Source organism: Marmota marmota, unplaced genomic scaffold (genome assembly GCF_001458135.2).
Source record: "Marmota marmota marmota unplaced genomic scaffold, marMar, whole genome shotgun sequence".
In the NCBI taxonomy this organism is placed as follows: Eukaryota; Metazoa; Chordata; class Mammalia; order Rodentia; family Sciuridae; genus Marmota; species Marmota marmota.
This window is the reverse complement of record NW_026000026.1, coordinates 4,280,478-4,301,657: the sequence shown is the minus strand read 5'-3', so window position 1 is coordinate 4,301,657 and position 21,180 is coordinate 4,280,478. Positions and strand designations below refer to the sequence as shown.

At 42.1% G+C, this 21,180-nt stretch overlaps 2 protein-coding genes and 1 long non-coding RNA gene across 3 annotated transcripts in view; 1 reads left to right on the top strand and 2 right to left on the bottom strand.

The window, feature by feature from the left end:
- Window positions 1-2,888: 2,888 nt before the first annotated feature.
- Window positions 2,889-4,384, bottom strand: LOC107135535. The gene is made up of 3 exons (XM_015477485.2): window positions 4,353-4,384; window positions 4,081-4,226; window positions 2,889-3,202 (listed from the first exon to the last, which is right to left on the bottom strand). The coding sequence occupies exons 1-3, from the start codon at window positions 4,382-4,384 to the stop codon at window positions 2,889-2,891; spliced, it is 492 nt and encodes a 163-aa protein (XP_015332971.2).
- A 5,839-nt stretch (window positions 4,385-10,223) lies between these two features.
- LOC107156680 (protein WFDC9) overlaps window positions 10,224-21,180 on the top strand; it is a 13,788-nt gene continuing 2,831 nt past the window's right edge. The window contains exons 1-2 of the mRNA XM_015502756.2: window positions 10,224-10,483; window positions 17,993-18,065. The gene's annotated coding sequence lies outside the window, so the exon portion shown is untranslated. The remainder of the gene's footprint in view (window positions 10,484-17,992; window positions 18,066-21,180) is intronic.
- The window catches only part of LOC125618941, a 9,931-nt gene continuing 3,175 nt past the window's right edge, over window positions 14,425-21,180 (bottom strand). Inside the window, exon 3 of the long non-coding RNA XR_007350324.1 lies at window positions 14,425-17,295. This is a non-coding gene — a long non-coding RNA (uncharacterized LOC125618941). The remainder of the gene's footprint in view (window positions 17,296-21,180) is intronic.

The following is a 21,180-nucleotide window of genomic DNA, read 5'->3' as shown; positions in this document are numbered from 1 at the left end:
ACTTAAAATCAGCATACTATAGCAGCTGAATTCACAATAGCTAAACTGTGGAATCAACCTAGATGCCCATCAATAGATGAATGGATAAAAAAAACTGTGGTATATACACAATGGACTATTACTTAGCATTAAACGAGAATAAAATTATGGCATTTGCAGGAAAATGGATGGAGTTGTAGAATATTATGCTAAGTGAAGTTAGCCAATCCCCAAAAACTAAAGGCCAAATATTTTCTCTGATTAGTGGATGCTGATCTATGATGGGGATGGGGCATAGGAAGAATGGAGGAACTTTGGATTGGGCAAAGGGGAGGGTGGTGAGAGGTTATCGGGTAGGAAAGATGGTGGAATGAGATGGACATCACTACCCCAGGTACATATATGATTGATTGAATGAATGACGTTCTTGGTCACACGTTTCTGAATAACCAAAGAATTGAAATGTTGTGCTCCATTTGTGTACAATGAATTGAAATGCATTCTGCTGTCATGTACAGCTAAGGAGAACAAATAAAAATAATGGTAAAAAGAAAAGTGTATAGACAAAATACCATTAGAATATATACTACACGTGGCATTCAAGAACAATCTTCTCTCCAGATGAAGTTGTTCCTAACTCTGAAACTGTAAAGTTACATTTTTAAAAAGTATACCCATCTGATCTGGGGTGGTGGCTCAGTGGCAGAGTGCTTGCCTAGCATGTGTGAGGCACTGGGTTTGATCCTCAGCATCACATAAAAATAAATAAATAAAATAAAAGTATTGGATCTATCTACAACCAAAAAAAATATTTTTAAAAGAATACCCATCAGTTAACATATCCACTGTTTTGGGAAGAATTCTCTTCTTGAAAATCTTCAGAGAGGGGTGGTAAAATGGGGAAGCCAGACTCTAAGTCATAGTGCATTAAACTTCTGATTTCTGAAATCATTCTGAATTGGTTTTGCTGGGTAAGGTTGCCCCTTAACATGTTGATTCAAGGATTCTATTCACTGCATGGTAGTCTGGTGACATCGATGCCACCTGCATTGCTACCACCCAAGATGACCACCCCCACCTGCTCTCTGCAGCCACACTGCTCTGCCTTTGGGACCTGCTGTAGGAGTAGGCTATTCCTCACTCTGTGGTGCTCTTGGTCACATGTTTCTGGAGTTTCAGAAGAGTGGAGAGTCCCGCAGGCACAGCGCTACCTCTATGCAGACACGTGAACCGCAGAAATTCATTTCTACTCCACCAAGAAGCCCCCATGTCGTGTTGACCTGGACACAGAAACATTGAATTGAAATCCACAGGGCACCTTATAAGAGTTCTGACCTGGGCAGAGTAGGCCTTGGTACCTTCCTTTCTATGGCCTGAGTATTGCTGGATTAAAGAATTGCTGCTTCCTGTTGGTAGTTCTTCTCATTCCCCATTCCTCCCAACTTCAGACTCAAAGCTCTGGGGATATCTAGAGGAGTCTGTTGAAGTAGACTTCAGTTACTTTGCATCATTTCTGTATTCAGAAGGTTTTAAAAAATCTTTCATTGAGTTTTTTTTTTTTTTTAACTAATTAACAAGGCTCAGATGAACTGCCCTGCTCCTGTGGAAGTCACGTACTAGAACACGAGATTCCTTATGACACCAGTCCAAGCAAGACGACCTTACACAAATTCATAGGGGAACTTAAGAAGAACGGTGTTACCACAACAGTAAGAGGATGTGAAGCAGCCCGTGACGTTATTGTAGAGAAAGAAGGCGTCCATGTTCTCGATTGGCTTTTGGTGGTGGTGCACCACTGTCTGACCACATTGTGGACGACTGGTTAAATCTTGTAAAAATAGGATGGGCCCGGAGGCTCGGTGGAGTGCACTGGCCTAGCCATGGGAGCTATCTGGGCACACCAGGTGAGCCTAGGGGCTGCCTCTGCTTGGGGGGCCTGGAGGCAAGGTCCACAGGTGCTGGCCTAGTGACTGGGGCTTCCAGGAACAGCACAGAGCCTGATGCCACCCGGGCTGGTTTAGCACCGAGGCAAGTCTGACGTAGACTTGTTTATAATTTATTTTTACCAACAGTTAGAAACCTGACTCTTATTATCTCCCAGTTATTTACTTGCTTGTTTGATCTTGTTTACATGTAAAGTTGTTTCAGAACTGTTAACACAAACCTCCATGAAGCATTTACCAGAGACCTGCTCTCCAAAAAACTCAATGAAAGGCCTGCTTGCCAATTCCCCATGTTGAAATGGCAAGTGAGAAATAAACTTTTATTCTAAGAAGCCCAGGAGATTCGTTTATCAGTTCTAAGATTATTAAATGGGGTGGCAAAAAAATTGTAAGCTTATGTACATTGTGGGGTGGAAACAATTTTGGGGATTATAATAAAGGTAGTCAGAGATAGTAGGATGAAGGGGGAAGGAAAAAAAATCCCCACTCTTGGTAAATGTGTATATTTATCAAAGGTTTCCTCCGGCTCACTTCTCAGTAAGAAGAGCTCAGCAGTCCCACGGTCCCACAACACTGCCCTGGGTTCTCTTAAACATCTCCCAGTGGACATAGGTGGTGGGCCAGTGGGAAGTCCAGATTCTCACGGGTTTTCAAAGTTTTCCTGTAAGAGAAAGAGAAAAAATTTAGACAGAAGCCAAGAAACTCTGAGAAACAAGCATTAATCCCCAGGCTTGACTGTGCCCACACCTGCCAGCCGACAGGCAGGAATATCTTAATGTAACAACAGAAACTGTCCACCCTGGACCAGGTGAAGGGTAGGGACCTTTGGGCCTGGCTAAGCCCAAGGGGCCCACAGGAAGTCTGACTGCGGAGGCAGCGGTCAGAAAGCTGGACTAGCAAAGCGGAAGAGCCCTGCACAGACATTGATTATATAAGGAAAGAGGCTGTGGCCTCTCAGCTCTTTCTTCACACTTTGTATTTGCCAGTGAACTGCTTTCCAGGTTTCGGGGACTTTTGTCTCCTACTATTTTTGTGTCTTGGGTTTGGGAAACTCCAGTCATCTGTTTGGGAATCATGGGCTCTGAAGAGAGGGCGGTCGTGGGTGAAGGCACAGACCCAGCCACGCATCTCCCAACTCACTTTTTCCCAGCAGATGTTACCACAGTAGGTCCAGCAGCACACGTGGTTTTTTTGTGCACATTTGAAGGTCCTTGAGCACTTCTGAGCACAGTCTACTATGTTTGGCTCTCCTGAGCACTCCTCGACCAGCAGGTCATCTCCTGAAAGTGGAACTTAAAGAGGTGGGTAAGGCTGTGTCATTGCCAGACCTAGGAGAAGAAACCCTCCATACACTGCTCCTTCTAGAATCTTTGCCCCCAGCCCCCAGCAAGGTATCTATCTGCCTAAAAAGAAAATTCCCTTTCTGAGCCTCCTCAGCTCCCACTCAGAGCTGCCTCTTCATGGACCACATTGTCCCCTCCCCCAGGTCCCACCAGTGTTGCAGGTCCTGGGCCGTCTTTGAGCCTCCTGGAGACCAGACTCCGGAAACCCCAGCATTCATGCCTCCTCCTGTGAAATCTGTGCTAACTTAACAGGAGATTTCAGGGTCTGGCCGGCAGAGCAGAGACCCGACTTTCTCCCTCCTTCTCTTCCTTGCTGACTCTGCCTTTCAGAACTCGGTCTCTCTCCAAATTCTTATCTCTCTTGGTAAATTTTCTTAGTCTCTCCAGTGATTTCATTTTATTCTCGTGCCTTTTTGCCATCTTGTCACATTCTGAAAGGTGTGTGTACATTACATGCCCATTTGGTCCTCATCAGAGTGAACATATTAGGGCAAGAGCTTATGGAACTATGGAAAGTAGAACAGCTTGGTATCGTCACCCAACCTCAAAGACGTTGGGAATCATCATCTCCAGAGCTTACAGAATTTGTATAATGTTGAAAGATGCTCATTGCTATTTTCAAGGTGGGAAGAGGGGACACCAAAGGACCTCAGCTTGGGAATGTCTTGGATCTCTGTGCGTATAAAAGTGATTCTCCAGCGGGTGATTCTGGGAAGTGGGTCCTGAGTCAGATCCACCAGACATGATGCCCCTTCACTTGCTCAGGAATGAGCACTGCCCTCTCCTTCTGTTCCCAATGCAGTCTCACCACCTACCATCATGTTTTGACTTCATTTCTCCCAGCACGGACAGCAGCTCCACACAGAGGAATGTCAAGTACAGGGGTATCCGGGACTTCATGATGCTGACCACGTGAGCAGAATATGCTGCGAGGGAGATTTTTTTTCCTTCCCAGTTGATGCTAGAGATCAAGAGGTAAAGAGAGGGAGGTAAAGGGTGGGTAAAGAGAAAGTGCTCATAGACTTTCTTCACACTTTATCTTCTGGGTGTCCTCCCTCGCCCTCTACCACCCACCACAGACTCACACCTTAGTGGAGAGCCGCCTTTGCCCCACGCCATCTTTTCATCTCACAGCATGCTTTCCTTTTTCCTAAGTAAAATATTTTTTAAATGTGTTGCCTTCCCTTGATTAAAAGATAATTCAGACTCGTCTTACAAAATACTTAAAATATAAAACGCACAAAAAAGAAAGTGAGATGTTTCTAGTAACTTACTGTTTGGGCATATGGTATTTCATTGTATATATGTGCATAGATAGGTATATGAATCGTTTTATAAAATGGAAATCACATGTATTTTTTTTTTTCATTTCAACTTAAAGACTCCCTTTGACACTTCTTGTAAGGCAGTGTAGTCTGGTGAATTCCCTCTTGTTTTTATTTAACCTTTCTTCAGTGTATCTTTTTACTTTTATGGACACAGAGTTGTATAGTCATGAGGTACAAGACACGTTTGATTCATGAACCCACTGGATAATCATCAGCTCTAGTAATCAGCATATCCATCACCTCAGACCTCCATTTCTTTATAGTGAGTGCATTCAGATCCCTCTCTTCTATTTTGAGATATGTGATGAATTATTGTTCATTGTATGCACCTTGCTGGGCCCAAGAATACCAGCCCCTTCCTTCTCCTCAAACAACCATTTTGTACCCACTGACCAACCTCTCCCCATCTCGACTCCTTTCCCTTCTCCTCGGCGTCTGCTAAACACTCTTCTACTCTCAACCTCGATGGTATCAACTCTTGGGATTTCACTTATGAGTAAGATTGTGAGGTGTTTGTCTATCTGTCCCTCACTTATTTCACATAACATAATGTCCTCCAAGTCCAAATGACAGGATTTCATGCATTTTATGGCTAATAGTATTCCACTGGAGATATATATATATATATATATATATATATATATATATATATATATATATATATATATCTGGGAAACATCATCTTCATAGCTTACATATATATGTAAATATATATAAAATGTTTTCTTTATCCATTCAACTGCCAGGACTTTTATTTTGAATATTGTGAATAATACTGCAACAAACATGGAAATGCAGGTGTCCTTCCAACATACTGATTTCACTTTCTTTGGGGATGTACCCAGGGGTGGGATTGCAGATTGTATCATAGTTTTGTTTCTAGTTTTTTCAGGAACCTCCATACTGTTCTCTATCATTGCTCTACTAATTTACATTTGCACCAACAGTGTGTACATTTCCTCTTTGTCAACATATTCACTAGATCGTTATTTTTACTTTGTCTTTTTGATAATAGCCACTCTCCCTGGGATATGATGGTATCTTACCATGGTTTTTATTTCAGTTTCCTTAGTGATTAGTGATGTTGAGCAGTTTTTCATACATCTCTTGGCCATTTTTATATCTTCTTTTAAGATATGTCTATTCATATTTTAACCTCTTTTAAAACTGGGTTAATTTTGTTTGTTTGTTTTGCTGTTGAGATTTTCTTGGTTGCTTAGGTATATAGTTTGTAAATATTTTCTCCCGTTCTGTAGGTTATCTCTTCGTTGTGTTGATTGCTCCTTTGCTGTGCAGAAACTTTTTGGTTTGATATGGTATTTGTCAATTTCTGTTATTTTTATCTGTGTATCTGGGCTCCTAACCAAAAAATTACTGCCTGGGGCCAATGACCCAATAATTTTCCTTATATTTTCTTTTTTTTTTTAGAGAGAGAGAGAGAGAGAGAGAGAGAGACAGAATTAATTTTTTAATATTTATTTTTTTAGTTTTCGGCAGACACAACATCTTTGTTTGTATGTGGTGCTGAGGATCGAACCCGGGCCACACGCATGCCAGGCGAGCGCGCTACCGCTTGAGCCACATCCCCAGCCCTTCCCTTATATTTTCCTTCTCATAGTTTTATATCTTATTTTTAAGCCTTTAATGTCTTTGGAGTTTATATTTGTGGCTAGTAAGAGATAGGGATCTCGGCGGCTGGAGCCATGGCTCAGCAGTAGCACACTTGCCTGGCATGTGTGAGGCACTGGGTTTGATTCTCAGAACCACATATAAATAAAAAAATTTTAAAAGTCTATCAACAACTAAGACATAGGAATCTCAGTTCATTGTTTTTCATGTGGACATCCATTTTTCAGAGCACTACTCATTGAAGAGACTGTTCTTTCTCCATTGTGGGTCCTTGAATCTTTTATCAAAAAACAGTTGGCTATAAATGCATGGGCTCTCTCCATGGATATGTCTGTTTTTATGACAACACCATGCTGTTTTGATTATTATAATTTTGTGGTATATTTTGAGGTCTGATAGTAAGATCTCTCCATTGTGTTCAAGATCACCCAGGTGATTCAGAGTCTTCTGTGGCTCTACACAAATTTCAGGATTATTTTTTCTAAGTCTGTGAAGAATAACATTGATATTCTGATGGGATTGCCTTGAACCTGTAGATCACTTTGGATAGTCTGGATAATAATAATATTATTGTTAAAATATTTATTAACAACAGTGAATATTAATTCTTGAGGATAACTTTTCATTTATTTATATTCTCCTTGATTTCTTTCATCAATGTTTTGCAGTTTCTGTTGTGGAGATTTTTCACATCTTTGTCTAAATTTATTGCTGAATATTTTAATTTTTTTGTAGTTATTGTAAAAGGAATTGTCCTCTTGATTTCTCTTTCAGATAGTTTACTATTAGCATATAGAAATGCCACTGAATTCTATGTGTTGGTTTTGTACCCTACAACTTCACTGAATTTATTAATTCCAATGACTTTTTTATGTGGAGTCTTTAAGGTTTTCTGTGTATAAGATCATGTCATCTGCCCACAGAAAATTTGACCCTCTCTGTTCCAGTGTGGACACCCTGTATTTCTTTCTCTTGCCTAATTGATCTGGCTAGGATTTCCAGTAGCAGGTGGTAAAAGTGGGCACATTTGTCTTGTTCCAGAACATAGAGGAAACGCTTATAATATTTCCCCATTCAATTATTATCTGTGAGTTTTTCATATATAGTCTTTATTTTGTTGAGGAACGTTCCTTCTACACCTAATATGTTGTTTTTCACAATTGTATTAAATGCTTTTTCTGCAATTATTAGGATGAACATATGGTTTTTGTGCATGAAATTGTTAATGTGGTTTATGAAATTTATTGATTCGCATATGCCAAACCATCCTTGTATTGCAGGAGGAATCCCCCTTATTCATAATGAATGATCTTCTTAATGTGCCACTAAATTCAGTGTGCTAGTATTTGGTTGAGCGTTTTTGTTTCTATTTCATCAGGGATTTTGACCTATGGTTTTCTTGTTTTGTTATGTCTTTATCTGGTTTTGGTATCAATGCAATGCTGACCTCAGAAGGAGTTTGGAAGAATTTCCTCCTCTTCAATCTTTTTGAGTAGTTTGAGAAAAACTGATATTAGTTCTTTAAACATTTGGTAGAATTCTGCAGTGAAGAGATCAATCCTGGGCTCGTTTTTGTCAGAAGACTTTCCATTTCTGATTCAGTCTCGTGGTTTATTGTTTGTCAGTTCATGTTTTCTATTTCTTCATAATTCAAGTTTGGTGATTCATTTGCATCTCTACTTCTTGTTTTCAATTTTCTGTCTTAATCTGTTTTCTGTTACTAATACAGAATACCTGACACTGGGTGGTTTAGAAAGAAAATAAATTTTTGTGGTTCATGGGCATGGAAGCTGGGAAATCCAGAGCCCAGAGCCAGCGTCTGCTTGGCTTCTGTTGAGAACCTCATGGCAGACGGCAAATGGGTACATGAGGAAGAGAGAAGAAAAGAGAAACTCTCATGATAGCTTCCCCATGTCCATGGAAAAAGCATTGATCATTCCTGAGGGCTCTGCCCCCATGACGCAAACCCCTTCCACGAGGCCTCACTTTCTAACACTGCCACATTGAGCAATTAAGATGCAACATGAATTTTGAGGACAACCCCTATTTAAACTATGGCAAAGAAAGATGACAGATATTCCCTGAAATTCTCTCCCCTTTGCCACCGTACTGAAGATTGTTGGTGCTGTCTAGACATGGGCACTGGGGTCCGAGGGGCCTGGGCTTGATTCTCAACCCTAATACATTTAAATCAACAGAAGTTATGCGATTGACATAACAGTTTCTCCATCTACAATGTGAGTTCTATTAATGCTCACATTGCAAATGTTGAATACACAAAGCACTTGGCATAGGGCCTGGCTCACAGTACTTGCAAAATAAATGTTGGCTATTATTATTAAACTTAGACTTCTTTTTCTCCCCGCAGAAGGGTAAAGGTTATTAAATCTCATTGACTTTGTTGTGGACTTCAAAATTTTTTTTATCAATTATTTATTTAATCTACTTGAAATAAATTCTTACAATTGAGTAAGGTTCTACCTTCATTTATCCAGCCTAAATTCATTCAACCTACAAGGATTTATGTAAAGTGACTGCTGTAATCTAGGAACTATTACAAGGACTGAGGGTACAGCTGTAAACCCTCCTCTCACTGAGCTCACTTCTAGCAGAGGGAACTGGGAGTAAAGAAGATACAGAAAAGAAATACCCAGTGTATCATATAGATATTGGTGTGAAGAAGAACAGAATGAACTAGGAAAGGGTGTGGGATCTGCAAAGTAAACACAGTGTATGCAGAATAAATGCTGCCTCTTGTTTTAAGCAGCTCATGGTGGAGCTGGGGCTTGAAAGGAGGTTAAGCATGGTTTGGTTTGGTTTTTAATTTTGTTATAGTTGTAGATGGGGACAGAATGTCTTTATTTATTTTTACGCGGTGCTGAGGATAGAACCCAGTGCCTCCCACATGCTAGGCAAGCCCTCTGCCACTGAGCTGCAGCCTTAGCCTTAAGTGTTTTTTTTTTTTTTAAAGTCCCAGCCCTTCTTTACTACTCTCTTATTCCCAGCTGTTTCTTTCCTCTCCTGAAGGAAGATAGAAGACGCAGATGCAAGGAGAAGTCAATACAAAAGAGAAGTCTGGATATTATGTAGTCATGGAAGGCATCATGGAACCTTTCCCTGCAAGTGAACCATTTCCAAAAAAGTCTTTATTTTTGCTTCAACATTTTCAACCAAGCAGAAGAAAACCTACATGCACTACATGCATTCATTGAAATCCCTTCAAATTTCAAAATTGGGAATTTGCAATGTGCAAAATTTTATATATAGAATGTATTTATTTATTTAAGGTGCAAAACTTTTGAGATGAGCTAAATTCATTTTCCTCTTGGCATATATGAAAGATTATAAGAAATATCAATAAATTTTGAGCCACTTGAAACTTTAAATGAATTGCCTTTAATTTAAAAAAATAAAATAAATAAATAAATTTTAAAAAATTATTATTTTTTGGAAATAACTTCAAAGTTGCAAGAGTAAGAATAGTGCAAAGATCATCTATTGACCATTTACCCAGATTCACCTATTTTTAAGGATTTACCTCTGTTGCTTCCTCTCCGTTTCTGTCCCTATGTCTCCCTCTCTGTCTCTCATATCTTTTTTTTTTCTGAATGATTTGAGAGTAAATTTTATTTTTCATAGCTCTCATTTCTAATTGCTTCTGTAACAAAAGGGTAATCACTTCTTAACAAAAAGGTAATTCTCTTGATGATCATGGCATAAGTAGCAACTTCATTTAAATGCTGATAAAATATAATTTAATCTACTATGAGTATTCCGTTTTATCAATTTACCCGATAATATATCTGTCTACATTTTTTGAAGAATACAGCCAAACTTTTCTTTTAATTGAACATTCCTGACTTGGGGTTGGTCTGAGATTTATTCATAATTAGATTCAAGGGAGGTCTTCTCCATGGGAGCACTATGTAAATAAATGATGTGGTGCTCTTCTCAGCATGTGGCAATGTGGAGGCACCCAGTGCCCATCGGTGCCAACCTTCTCTGTTTCTCTACTTGAAACAATTAACAACAAGAGCAACAATCAATTCCATCAACAGTGCTGGCGTGAGGGGACATGACGTGCCCTGGGAGCCCAATGAAGCAAACCCCAAATGGGAGCTTTCACAGGCTCTTGCACTTACAGCCCAGAACTTTCATCTCCACATACCTCTGAAGATGTCTGAACCGGAGGTGCTGTGTGATTATATGGCCAGCAGCTCTTCTTCCTCACCTGCAGGACTGTGGGACCCAAGCACTCAGGGTAAGTGAGGAGCAGAATGAATTCCAATAACTCAGATTCTAATCATCCTTCTGGCTGTGACAGATCTGGGAGTTCTGTTCCAAATCATAAATTGGGGACATACAGAACATTGACCCTGGTTTTCTACTCAAGGAGTGTTTTTTTTTTTAATTCATTTTGCTGCAGGCAAAGTAGACAGAGATGGAATGATGTGAACCTGCCGGACTCTCCTCCCCTGAGACACGCTCACAGCAGTCTGGGTGACTGTGGAAGTAGAGAAAGGATCTATGAATATCTTTTTCTTTTTCTTTTTTTTTTTTAAGGGAGAGAGAGAGAAGAGAGAGAGAGAGAGAGAGAGAGAGAGAGAGAGAGAGAGAGAGAGAGGAGAGTTTTTTAATATTTATTTTTCAGTTTTCGGTAGACACAACATCTTTATTTTTTATTTTTATGTGGTGCTGAGGATCGAACCCAGTGCCCCCCGCATGCCAGGCAAATGTGTTACCACTTGAGCCACATCCCCAGCCCCTCTTTTTCTTTTTTTTAATTTTTAAATTCTAATTTGTTATATATGACAGGGGGTTGCATTACAATTCATATTACATATATAGAGCACAATTTTTCATATCTCTGGTTGTATACAAGGTGTATTCACATCATTCAAATCTTCATACATCTATTTTGGATAATGATGCCCATCTCATTCCACCATCATTTCTAATCCTCTGCCCCCTCCCTTCACCTCCCACCTCTTTGCTCTATCTAGAGTTCGTCTATTCCTCCCATGCTCCCCTTTCCTACCCCACTATGATTCAGCCTCCTTATATCAGAGAAAACATTCAGCATTTGTTTTTTTGGGATTGGTTTACTTCACTTAGCATTATATTCTCCAACTCCACCCATTTACCTGCAAATGCCATGATTTTATTCTTTTATTGCTGAGTAATATTCCATTGTATATATATATAACACAATTTTTTTATGCATTCATCTACTGAAGGGCATCTAGGTTGGTTCCACAGTTTAGCTATTGTGAATTGTGCTGTTATAAACATTGATGTGGCTGTGTCCTTGTAGTATGCTGGTTTTTTAAAAATATATATTTATTTATTTTTATGTGGTGCTGAGGATCAAACTCAGTGCCTCACATGTGTGAGGCAGGTGCTCTGCCACTGAACTACAGCCCCTGCCCCAGTATGCTGTTTTTAAGTCCTTTGGGTTTAGACCGAGGAGAGGGATAGCTGGATCAAATGGTGATTCCATTCCCAGTTTTCCAAGGAATCTCCATACTGCTTTCCATATTGGCTGCACCAGTTTGCAGTCCCACCAGCAATGTATGAGTGTGCCTTTTCCCCACATCCTCTTTAATACTTTTTGTTGTTTGTAATCTTAATAGCTGCCATTCTGACTGGAGTGAGATGAAATTTTAGAGTAGTTTTTATTTGCATTTCTCTAATTGCTGGAGATGATGAACATTTTTTCATATATTTGTTGATTGATTGTATATCATCTTCTGAGAAGTATCTGTTCAGGTCCTTGGCCCATTTATTGATTGGGTTATTTGGTTTTTTTGGTGTTTAGCTTTTGGAGTTCTTTATATCCCCTAGTGATTAGTGCTGTATCTGATCTGGCAATATGATTCCATACCTAGGAGATCCAAAAAGTTCCACCAGGAAACTTTTAGAACTAGTAAATGAATTCAGCAAAGTAGCAGTATATAAAATCAACACCCATAAAGTAAAGGCATTTCTGTATATCAGTAACAAATCCTTTGAAAGGGAAATAAGGAAAACTACCCCATTTACAATAGCTTCAAAAAAATGAATATCTTTTTCTATAACGTTGTTGGATGGCCTTTTGAAGTCCTGTCCAGCTTTATATCCATTTCTCTGTTGCTAGCACCATCCTAACACTGCTGTATCACCAATATCTTGTGGGTTTTGAGCCAATGATACAGGATCTTTTCCAAGAGGGCTTGGAAAGGGCCACAGTACGCAGAGAGTTAAAAGAGTTAAGCCAGATTCAGATCCTGGCTCCTATTTACTTTGGGCAAATCACTAATCATCCCTGAGCATCCGTTTCCTCATTCATAAAGTGGGGGGAAACATCACCGTCCTTACAGCGCTCTTGAGGGGATTCCATGAATCATCCATTGAGTGCTTAGTGCTAATGACTGATAGGAAGGGAGTGCTGTGTAAAGTTTGGTAAATAGACCAACGAAACACTCAAGGAAATATCCAGAATCACCCAGTTTGTTATGTGTGCTGCCAAGGCAAGTACCAGAATCACCCAGTTTGGTACCAAATCCACTAAGCATAAAATATTTAATATTGCTAATGGATACTCTCAAAGACCCTGAGTTTAGTACTATTAGATTAATCTTTTGCAAATGCAGGAACTGAGGCACAGAAGACTTAAGCAACTTGTCTAAGTCCACATGGCCAATAAGTGGCAGATGGAGAACTTGGAAGGAAGTGAGTCTTGGGCCAGGTATGCCCGATGATGGAGCCCCTGGTTTCTCCTGAACCTGGAAGCCAGGCTGCCCCTTGGGTCCACTCCCATCCCACAAGCCTTCTTTCCAGATGCTCTTACGAGATAGCAGAGGAGCATGAGGGTCCACATTGACTGTGGGAGCTCTGGGTAAGTCCTGATTGGCGTGTGGGGCATCCCCAGAATTACTTGGCTAGATTGAGGAGGAGGAAGAAGAAGAGAGAAGGAAAGCCTACGGGTTGCCCTAATATTTTCTTCTCTAGCTCGGTTCCCTCCCTCTTCTTACTTTACAGTGTATGCTCGGTCTTGACCTCTTTGTGGGGCCCCTCATCTCTTCGTCTCACTTACGTCTTTCTGTACAAAAAAAAAAAAAATGTTTCTTTGCAGCATCACTTTTTGCTTTCATACTAATTAGTGAGCAATCCAAGCTTAGTGTATAAACCTTATGGGTCCATAAAGACGACTTTTGAAATTCCAAAATCACTGTTCATTTGTTACCCTGTGGTGATATTTATGTATATATCCTCAAGGTCTTTTTTTTTTTTTGTGCACATCTATTTTTAAATTGTGGATAATCCTGTAAATATTTAAATTTTTAACAGGTAAGATGTTTTCTTATAGTCCTAAATATTTTATAAAACTTCGTAGATCAACAGACTATTCTGATAACTAATCACCAGTCATTGGGCATCTCGGTGGTTCTAGTTTCTCCTCCTGGTAATAAATCATTTCACTATTATTAGTTACACAAGTAACTAGTTCCTTGAGTATTTCTTTATTCCTTGGGAAAGACAATATAAATAAAAATGGAATTAAACACGATTCAGTCTTTTTACAAGATTTTTCCTTTTTACAAGATGTGGGTTATATTTGCACCAACAGAGTATGGGTCAGCCCATTTCCCCTCATCCTGACCCTCACCTTGGCTGGTCCAGAGATAAGTCAGAGGAGCCGTGGGATGTTGGAAGCTCACACAGGTGTAGTGCCATGATTAATGTGTAGGCTTATCAGACACAGCTATAAAACCTGACTCTGTCACTTGCTAGTTGTGTGACTTTGGCAGGTTATTCTGTCTCTCTGAAACTCACAATCACATGTACAAACAAGAATAATAGAGTACAACCCACTGGTACCATAAGAATTAAGTGAGCAAGTGGATAGGCATGTTTTCTTTCCTCTTCTTCTTTTTTTTAAACATGGTCTTAAGTAGATTTGTTATCCATAGTTAATATTAACAATACACAAAGTGGGGAATGAAGAAAAATGCAATTAAACTTTAAAAAAATTTGACTAAACTTTTGAGTAATTTTGTGTTGGTTCAACCTGTTTTTGCGAGTATTTTCACACTGATTCCCTTTAAAAATTACTATTTTTAATTGTCAAGCAATAATTGCATATATTTATGGGGTACAATGTGATGTTTTGATATATGTCTACATTGTGGAAAGATTAAATCAAGATAATTTAACAATCCATCACTTCACAAACCTGACTTTTATTCATGGGTGAAAACATTTAAATCTACATTTTAATAATCTCAAAATGTGCAATGCATTACTATTTATTAAAGTCATGATCCTGTGCAAAAAAAAAAAAATCACTGAGACTTTGCTCCTATTGTCTTCCTGAAATCTTGTGCTCTTCCATCAACATCTCCTCTTTCCCGCCCATCACCATCCCCCACCTCTGGTGACCACCATTTATCCTCTACTTCTGTGAGTTTGGCTTATCATTTTTCCTATCTTTATTGGTGCATTATACTTGTACATATGGTGGGATTGTTATTACATATTTGCACAATCACACAACGTAACGATCGAATTGGTCAGTATCGTTCCCCACTCTCTCCCCTTTCCCGACGCTCCTCCCACCCCGGTCCCTTTCCTCTAGTCTACAGACCTCCCTTCACTGTTCTTAGGACCCTCTCAACCCCCTGCACCTTTCTCTTCCTTTTGTTCCCTCCCCAAGATACCTCCCACATACAGGGGCGGGGGGTGGGGAGAGAAAAAGAGAGAGTGCAATTTGACTTTCAAATAAACTGTTTTTCTGTGGAGAGTATGAACATACTAACTTCTGCAAATCACGGAAAATACCAGAGAATAAATGGAGCAAGACTCATTAGAGTCTTGTGGGTATTTTCTGTCAGGAACTTTGGAAACATTTTATGCTCTGGTACCTGTGTGCGAATCCTGTCTTCAATATTCCCCAGCCTCGTAACACTGGGGAAATCCCACCACCTCTACAGACCCAGTCATGACCTCTGTCACACCCATCCGACAGCATGGGACCATGGTGTCTTGAACTTCAGCTGTGAGGATGCAATAGGCGACATGTGCCAGCACCATCATGGCACACAGTAGGTGCTCCATGTAGTCTATTTTTCTTCCCCCCACATCTCAGCACCAGGTCCAGAACCTTCAGGCATCTCTTCATCCCCCTGGGTGTGATTCACAGCCCCCTGAAGGGAGATCCTGGATGGGCAAGAGATTTGAACACTCAGCCGAGCTGCTCACCGACTCCGTGTGGATTGGTGGAGGAAGCAGAACTGGAACTCAGAGCCCAGAACAGCCACTTCAAACACTGGCCACGCGTGGCTTTCCTCTCTTAGAGACCGCCAAAGGTGGGCAGGTGTAGGCAGGTGTAGGACGCGGGCTTGGCCTTTCCTCGTCCCCGTGTGGCTGCGAGTCAATGACAACCTCATTTTTCAATTTAAATTCCTTCAGCCCGCAGCAGTCCTGCCTCCGCACGGCTCCTGACCCCTCGGCCTCCCTCCAGCTGCCTCCTCCTCTGCTTCCTGTCCCCTCTCTCCATCCCAAGAACTTGTTTTCGGGGTGTGGTAGTTTTACTCAAAGACACCAGGTCCGCACCCTTTGGGGTCACTCCTACAGGCCTCCGGTCCAAGGAGTATCTCTAGGTGATGCTTCTGTTCCTGTCATTTGCCACTCCCGCCCCCTGTGGAGGCCAGACCCCTTTCAAAATGCAAATAGCTGTCAGGAAGGGGGACTATGGGAGCAGAACCCAACACCCAACCCTGCAGTTAGCAGAAACGTATGGACACGTCATGGAGTTTAAAATGTGCCTAATACACACAGGTGTGTATGCTCCTAAGTGAGAGATAGGGTAGTGGAGGGCGTGGGAGGAAAGGGCCAGTGTGTGTACACATGAATATCTTAGAACTCAGACAGGAAGAGAAGCCACATGCGGACTTTAGGATCTGTACCAACCCCCAAGGACTGGGTGTTAAAGGCTTGGTCCCCAGGCCTTGGTGCTATTGGAAATTGGTGGAACCTTCAAGAGATGGGGACTTGTCTTTAGGTCATGGACAGCATGCATGCCTTTGAAGAAGGTGGTGGGACACCTCTCTGTCTCCCTCTCCCTTTCTCTCTCTCTCTCTCTGGCTATGAGGTCAGTCGTTTTGCTCTACCACAAGCTCCTGCCCTATGTGTTGCCTTACCCAAAGCAGCAACAGAGTCAACCAATCATCTACTGAAAACTCCAAAACTTCAGGCAAAGATAAACCTTTTCTCTTTATAAGCTGACTACCTCAAGTGTTTGTTACAGTGACAGAGAGCTGACTAATACAAGGTGGGACCTATCAGCCAAGGGCTCAGGGCAAGTTTATAGGAAGTAGTCATTGACCTTGAACTCTATGGAGGAAATAGGCTTTTTAAGACTATCAGGATCTGGACCAGACATAGCAAAAGATAATGATTGCTCTGCACAGAACATAATTTTCCTGCCATATGAACCAATGTCTTGGAAATGCATAATTCAATTATTTTAGATTAAGCACTATATTTGTTCTGTTGCTATAACAAAATACCAGAGGCTAGAGAACTCTACAAAGTAAAGGTATTGGGGGATGGGGATGTAAATCAGTGTAAACTGCTTTCCTAGCATGTGTGAGGCCCTGAAGCTGGAAAAAGGAAACAATGTTTTGTTTTGGAGGCTGAAATTCCAAGATTGGGCAGTTTCATCTGTTGAACCTCTGATGAGGGCCTCCTGGGCTGCTCTGATGAGGGCTTCCTTGGCAGAGGAGTGAAAAGGGAAACAGCTGTGAGCAGAACGAGCCCCAGTGTGGGGCGGCTTCCTTTTATAACAACCTACTCGTGAGAACTAACTCATCCACAAGACAGGCACTAACCCTTCCCAAAGACGGTGTCCCCAAGGACCCACCCACCTCCCTCTTGGCCCATCTCTTAAAGTTCCTACCACCTCTTCACATTGCTACGCTGGGGACGAAGCCTCTGGCACGTGGCCCCCGGTTTATCCCAGGCCTTTGGTCCCAGGTCTCTGCGCTCCTTGCTTGTCTTTGTACTGGCTCGTCCTCCTCCTGGCGGTCCTTCCTGTGGGAACAAGTGTGACACACGGGCTGCTCTTGCCTCTGTGTAAACATTCCTGGAGACGGGTTTAGAGAAGGAAGTCTGCTCCTCGAGGGCCCCTGACTCTGGTCCACTGGACCTTTTCTAAAGATCCCCAAACGGCATGGACGTGTCTGGTGTGATGCCCGCCCTGGTGTTTGGTGACTGCATCTCTCCACCCTCTACCAACAAGCCTGTGCCAACCGCTGGATTTGATCGTTTCATTTCCTTCATTTGTTAGCTGGTCATCAGGCTCTTCCAAAATCCTTCCCTTCAATCTCCTTTTATCTACAGAAGATCTGGAAGGCATTTGGTGGGAGAGAGGGCTGTGGATTTATTGGCAAAGGAGAATCAGTCCTGAGCAGGATGGATGTTAAAGACAGACTCTGCCCTTGACCCCTATCTGTGGGCGAACTCAGACGCATCAATAGACTTTGGAGCCGCGTCACTTAGGTATCCCGTGGGTAGCCAGAGCTATCACCCGTACACAGTGTTCTTTCCAGCTTACAGGAGACACTGACTATATCAAAGAAAATACTTCTGGATGGGTGAGTATTTAAAAAAAAATGTCTGTAATACAGCCAACAGTAATTTTGGGGAGAACCAAACATCTGATACCTAAATCACTATTGATTTCTAGACCTTTAAACTTTGTTTTCCTGCTCTTTGGCCTCTGTTTCAGCTTTCAGTCACCCCGTCCCAGTAACAAGAGGCAAGACACAGAGCTGTCAGCCAGTCCGTAGTCACCTCCAGAGGTAGGTGGAGTTCAGGTCTTGAGGCTTGTGCTGTTGTTTGTGGGGTGCTTGGGTGTGTTCCCGTCCAGGTGGGGGCAATGCTGTTCTTAGGAGCCACATTTCTACAATCCCTAGGTCACCTTCTTGTTTTGTTCAAATAAGGAAACAGAGAGAGAGGTAATGTGACCTGTCTGAGGTCCCGAAAAGTAAAAGGGGCACAGACAAAACCAGCATTCCTGACTCTGAATCCAGAACTTTCTCGTAACAGTATCTGGGAAACCCAGGAGCCCATATTTTGGGGGTCAGCAGTAGCTCTCGTGTCATTCTGACACCTGTAGATCTTTTAATTATCTTGCACTTTTTCTCAGATGACCAAAGAATTCACCTAGAACTCTGTATGTGAGAAGCGCCCAGCCTGGACAGGATCTGAGAAGTGTCCCGGCCGTGATGGCGTCTCTCCTCTGAGATAATTCAGGGTTCTTAAAGTGTGCAAGAAAGGGATTGGGCATCTCCAGGATCCTGAACACCTCTTGGGGGCCATGATGTTAGAACAAGAATGTGACCTTCTAAATGAACAGATCTTAAAGCTCTGGAAAACCTGAGTCTAGGATGATATTTTTGAATACAAAGAAACAGCCTCATAGAACCAATGGCTTTGGGTTTACTGGGTTTCTGTCTCTAGGTTCCAGTCTTCCTCCTTTTTTATGCAAAAGGCAGGTGCCAGGAACCCGGAGGCCCACTGCAATCCATGCCCACCCTCAGCCAGGTGGCCCGTACCGCGCATCCCCACCTGGAAGTGGGTCACAGAGTCTAAGCACTGCATGCCCACCTCACACGGTGCTTGCTGGTGTCTTCGCGGGATCAGAATACTCAGGGCCTTGGGTTCAAAGGCTGGGCAAACTGCCCTGGTTAGTTAACTTCCCTGTGCAAAGAATGCGAGTGATTTGCAGGATTTCTGGAAATCTACCATGCTTCAAAGATGGTTCTCTGATAGCCTGAAGTTCTCTTAATTGGCCTTCACCAATTAAGCTGTATTTTTTGTCATAAATGTCACCCGGTGGTAAATGAAGTCTCAACTTCTCAACTTGGCAATGTTCTATCATCCTGCCCACTGAGGCAAGCCAGTAGGGACTTGGTTTGAATGGAGAAGGTCCAATAGCAGATACAAGTGTTGAGGAGTGGAAACCCCCAAACACCTGATTGTTCACAATTTCTCCTTTTCTTTCTCTCCCTAATCTCTTGCCTCTCCTCCAATCTTCTAAAACCAGTTTTCCTAAAAGTCAGTGTATCTAGTGATTCATGTACCTAAAACATGTATTTTTCCAACTTCCAAATTTCACAAATGCCAAGAGGAGAAAGAGTCTTCACAGTTCCTTTCAAGTGATCTCTGCAGTTACACCTGCTTTTCAGCAGAGTAGTCTTGGTGGGTATCTAGAGCAGCACTGTTCAGTAGGACTTTTTTGATAATAGAAATGCTCTGTCTTGAGTTACCCTGAAGTAATGGCCCCTGGCTACCTGTGGCTACTGAGTACCTAAGATGGCCAACAATTGGATTTTTAATTTGATTTAATAAATTTGAATGATGGCCCACATGATGATGTGGCCAAGGGCTGTCCTATTGGACAGTATAGACGAGTCTCCTCCGTTTGGGTTGAAAACTTCTGAACAAGCATGAAGACTTTCAGAGAGATGGACAATCACCACCTGTTGTCACAATATCAGAATTTTACCCTTTGCTGTGTCTCTTTGATATTCCTCCCTTTTTGGTCTCAGGAAGATAGAGCAGCAGACAGAGGGTGAAGGGGGCAGAGGTGAGCAGGAGGGAGTCTCCCTCCCTGACGCTCCTCCATCAGTCCTGGGAGTTAGGTGGCTGGCCCAGGTTCCAGAGCTGAGAGGTGGGGGTTAGGATTCCAGCTCAAGCCTCTGTTACTCTGGTGCCCACATTCTTTCTTCTGTAAAATACTAAGCAGCAAACAAATGACCTTGGTGTTGCCTAGGGTAGGACAGGTGCAGGGAGGGAGCAGCCCATGTCCAGGGGGTAGAAATGCAACTCAACTCTTGGTGAGAAAATTGTGGCAGCGATTTTGTGGCAGCAGAGCCCAGGAACGCTTCTCCATTAACTCATGCTATAAAAAACAATATCATATGTGCCAAACTTCAGCGGTAAGGAGGTTTATCTGGATATTCTTCTGTCAAGAAGAAAGGAGAGGGGGGGGCTGGGGATGTGGCTCAAGTGGTAGAGCGCTCGCCTGGCATGCGTGAGGCACTGGGTTCGATCCTCAGCACTACATAAAAATAAAATAAAAATATTGTATCCATCTAAAACTAAAAAATAAATATAAAAAAGAAGGAAGGAGATATTCAGGCCTTCAGAACATGAGGAGTGATAATAATTGGACTGTTGGCATGACTTGTATGATGTCATCAAGTCTTTGTTTTTGTTTTTTTCAAAATGGCTAGTTATTTCCTTTGTTTCTTCAGGAAAACTTAGAAAAGACAAATTTTATGTGACTCTTCAACCACAGGCTAGCTTCTCAATTTATTAATTCAATTGTGCTGGCCCAGGCCCATGCAATTAACAACCCCATAAGCTGTTGAGAGCTGTGGCCTCTCTCCTCCCTCGGAAGTCACAGGACATGGTCAAGATCCCTCCTATGCTATTACTTTAGTGCTTCAGGTTTCTGCTCCTCCTGCCCAAGCTGACTGTCTCCCAGGACGGAGAGGAGTGGGGAGAGTCGTGGCACGTCAGATAGCATCATAAGCTGGCTTTGTGCTCACCTCCCGGCTCTTCTGGAGGAGACTTCGCGGGTTCCTTGGAGACATAAAATGTCATCTGGCCAGTTATAACTTGGACACCTCCCAAACTGCAGCCCTCCTCTCTGCTACCAAAGCCACGTTAGCCAGATGCCCACACTTTCAGAGTCTCTTGACCCTAACACAAATATATTGGGTGCCCATCCGCTTCTGGGGACATGCAATAAACTCTCAGGATGGCCTTCACATTCACTTCAAGGTCCCCTTTACAGGCTGGGGACATAGCTCAGGTTGGTAGAGTGCTTGCCTCGCATGAACAAGGCCCTGGGTTTAATCCCCAGGACCATAAAAAAAAAAAAAAAAGGCAAGAAGAAGATCCTAC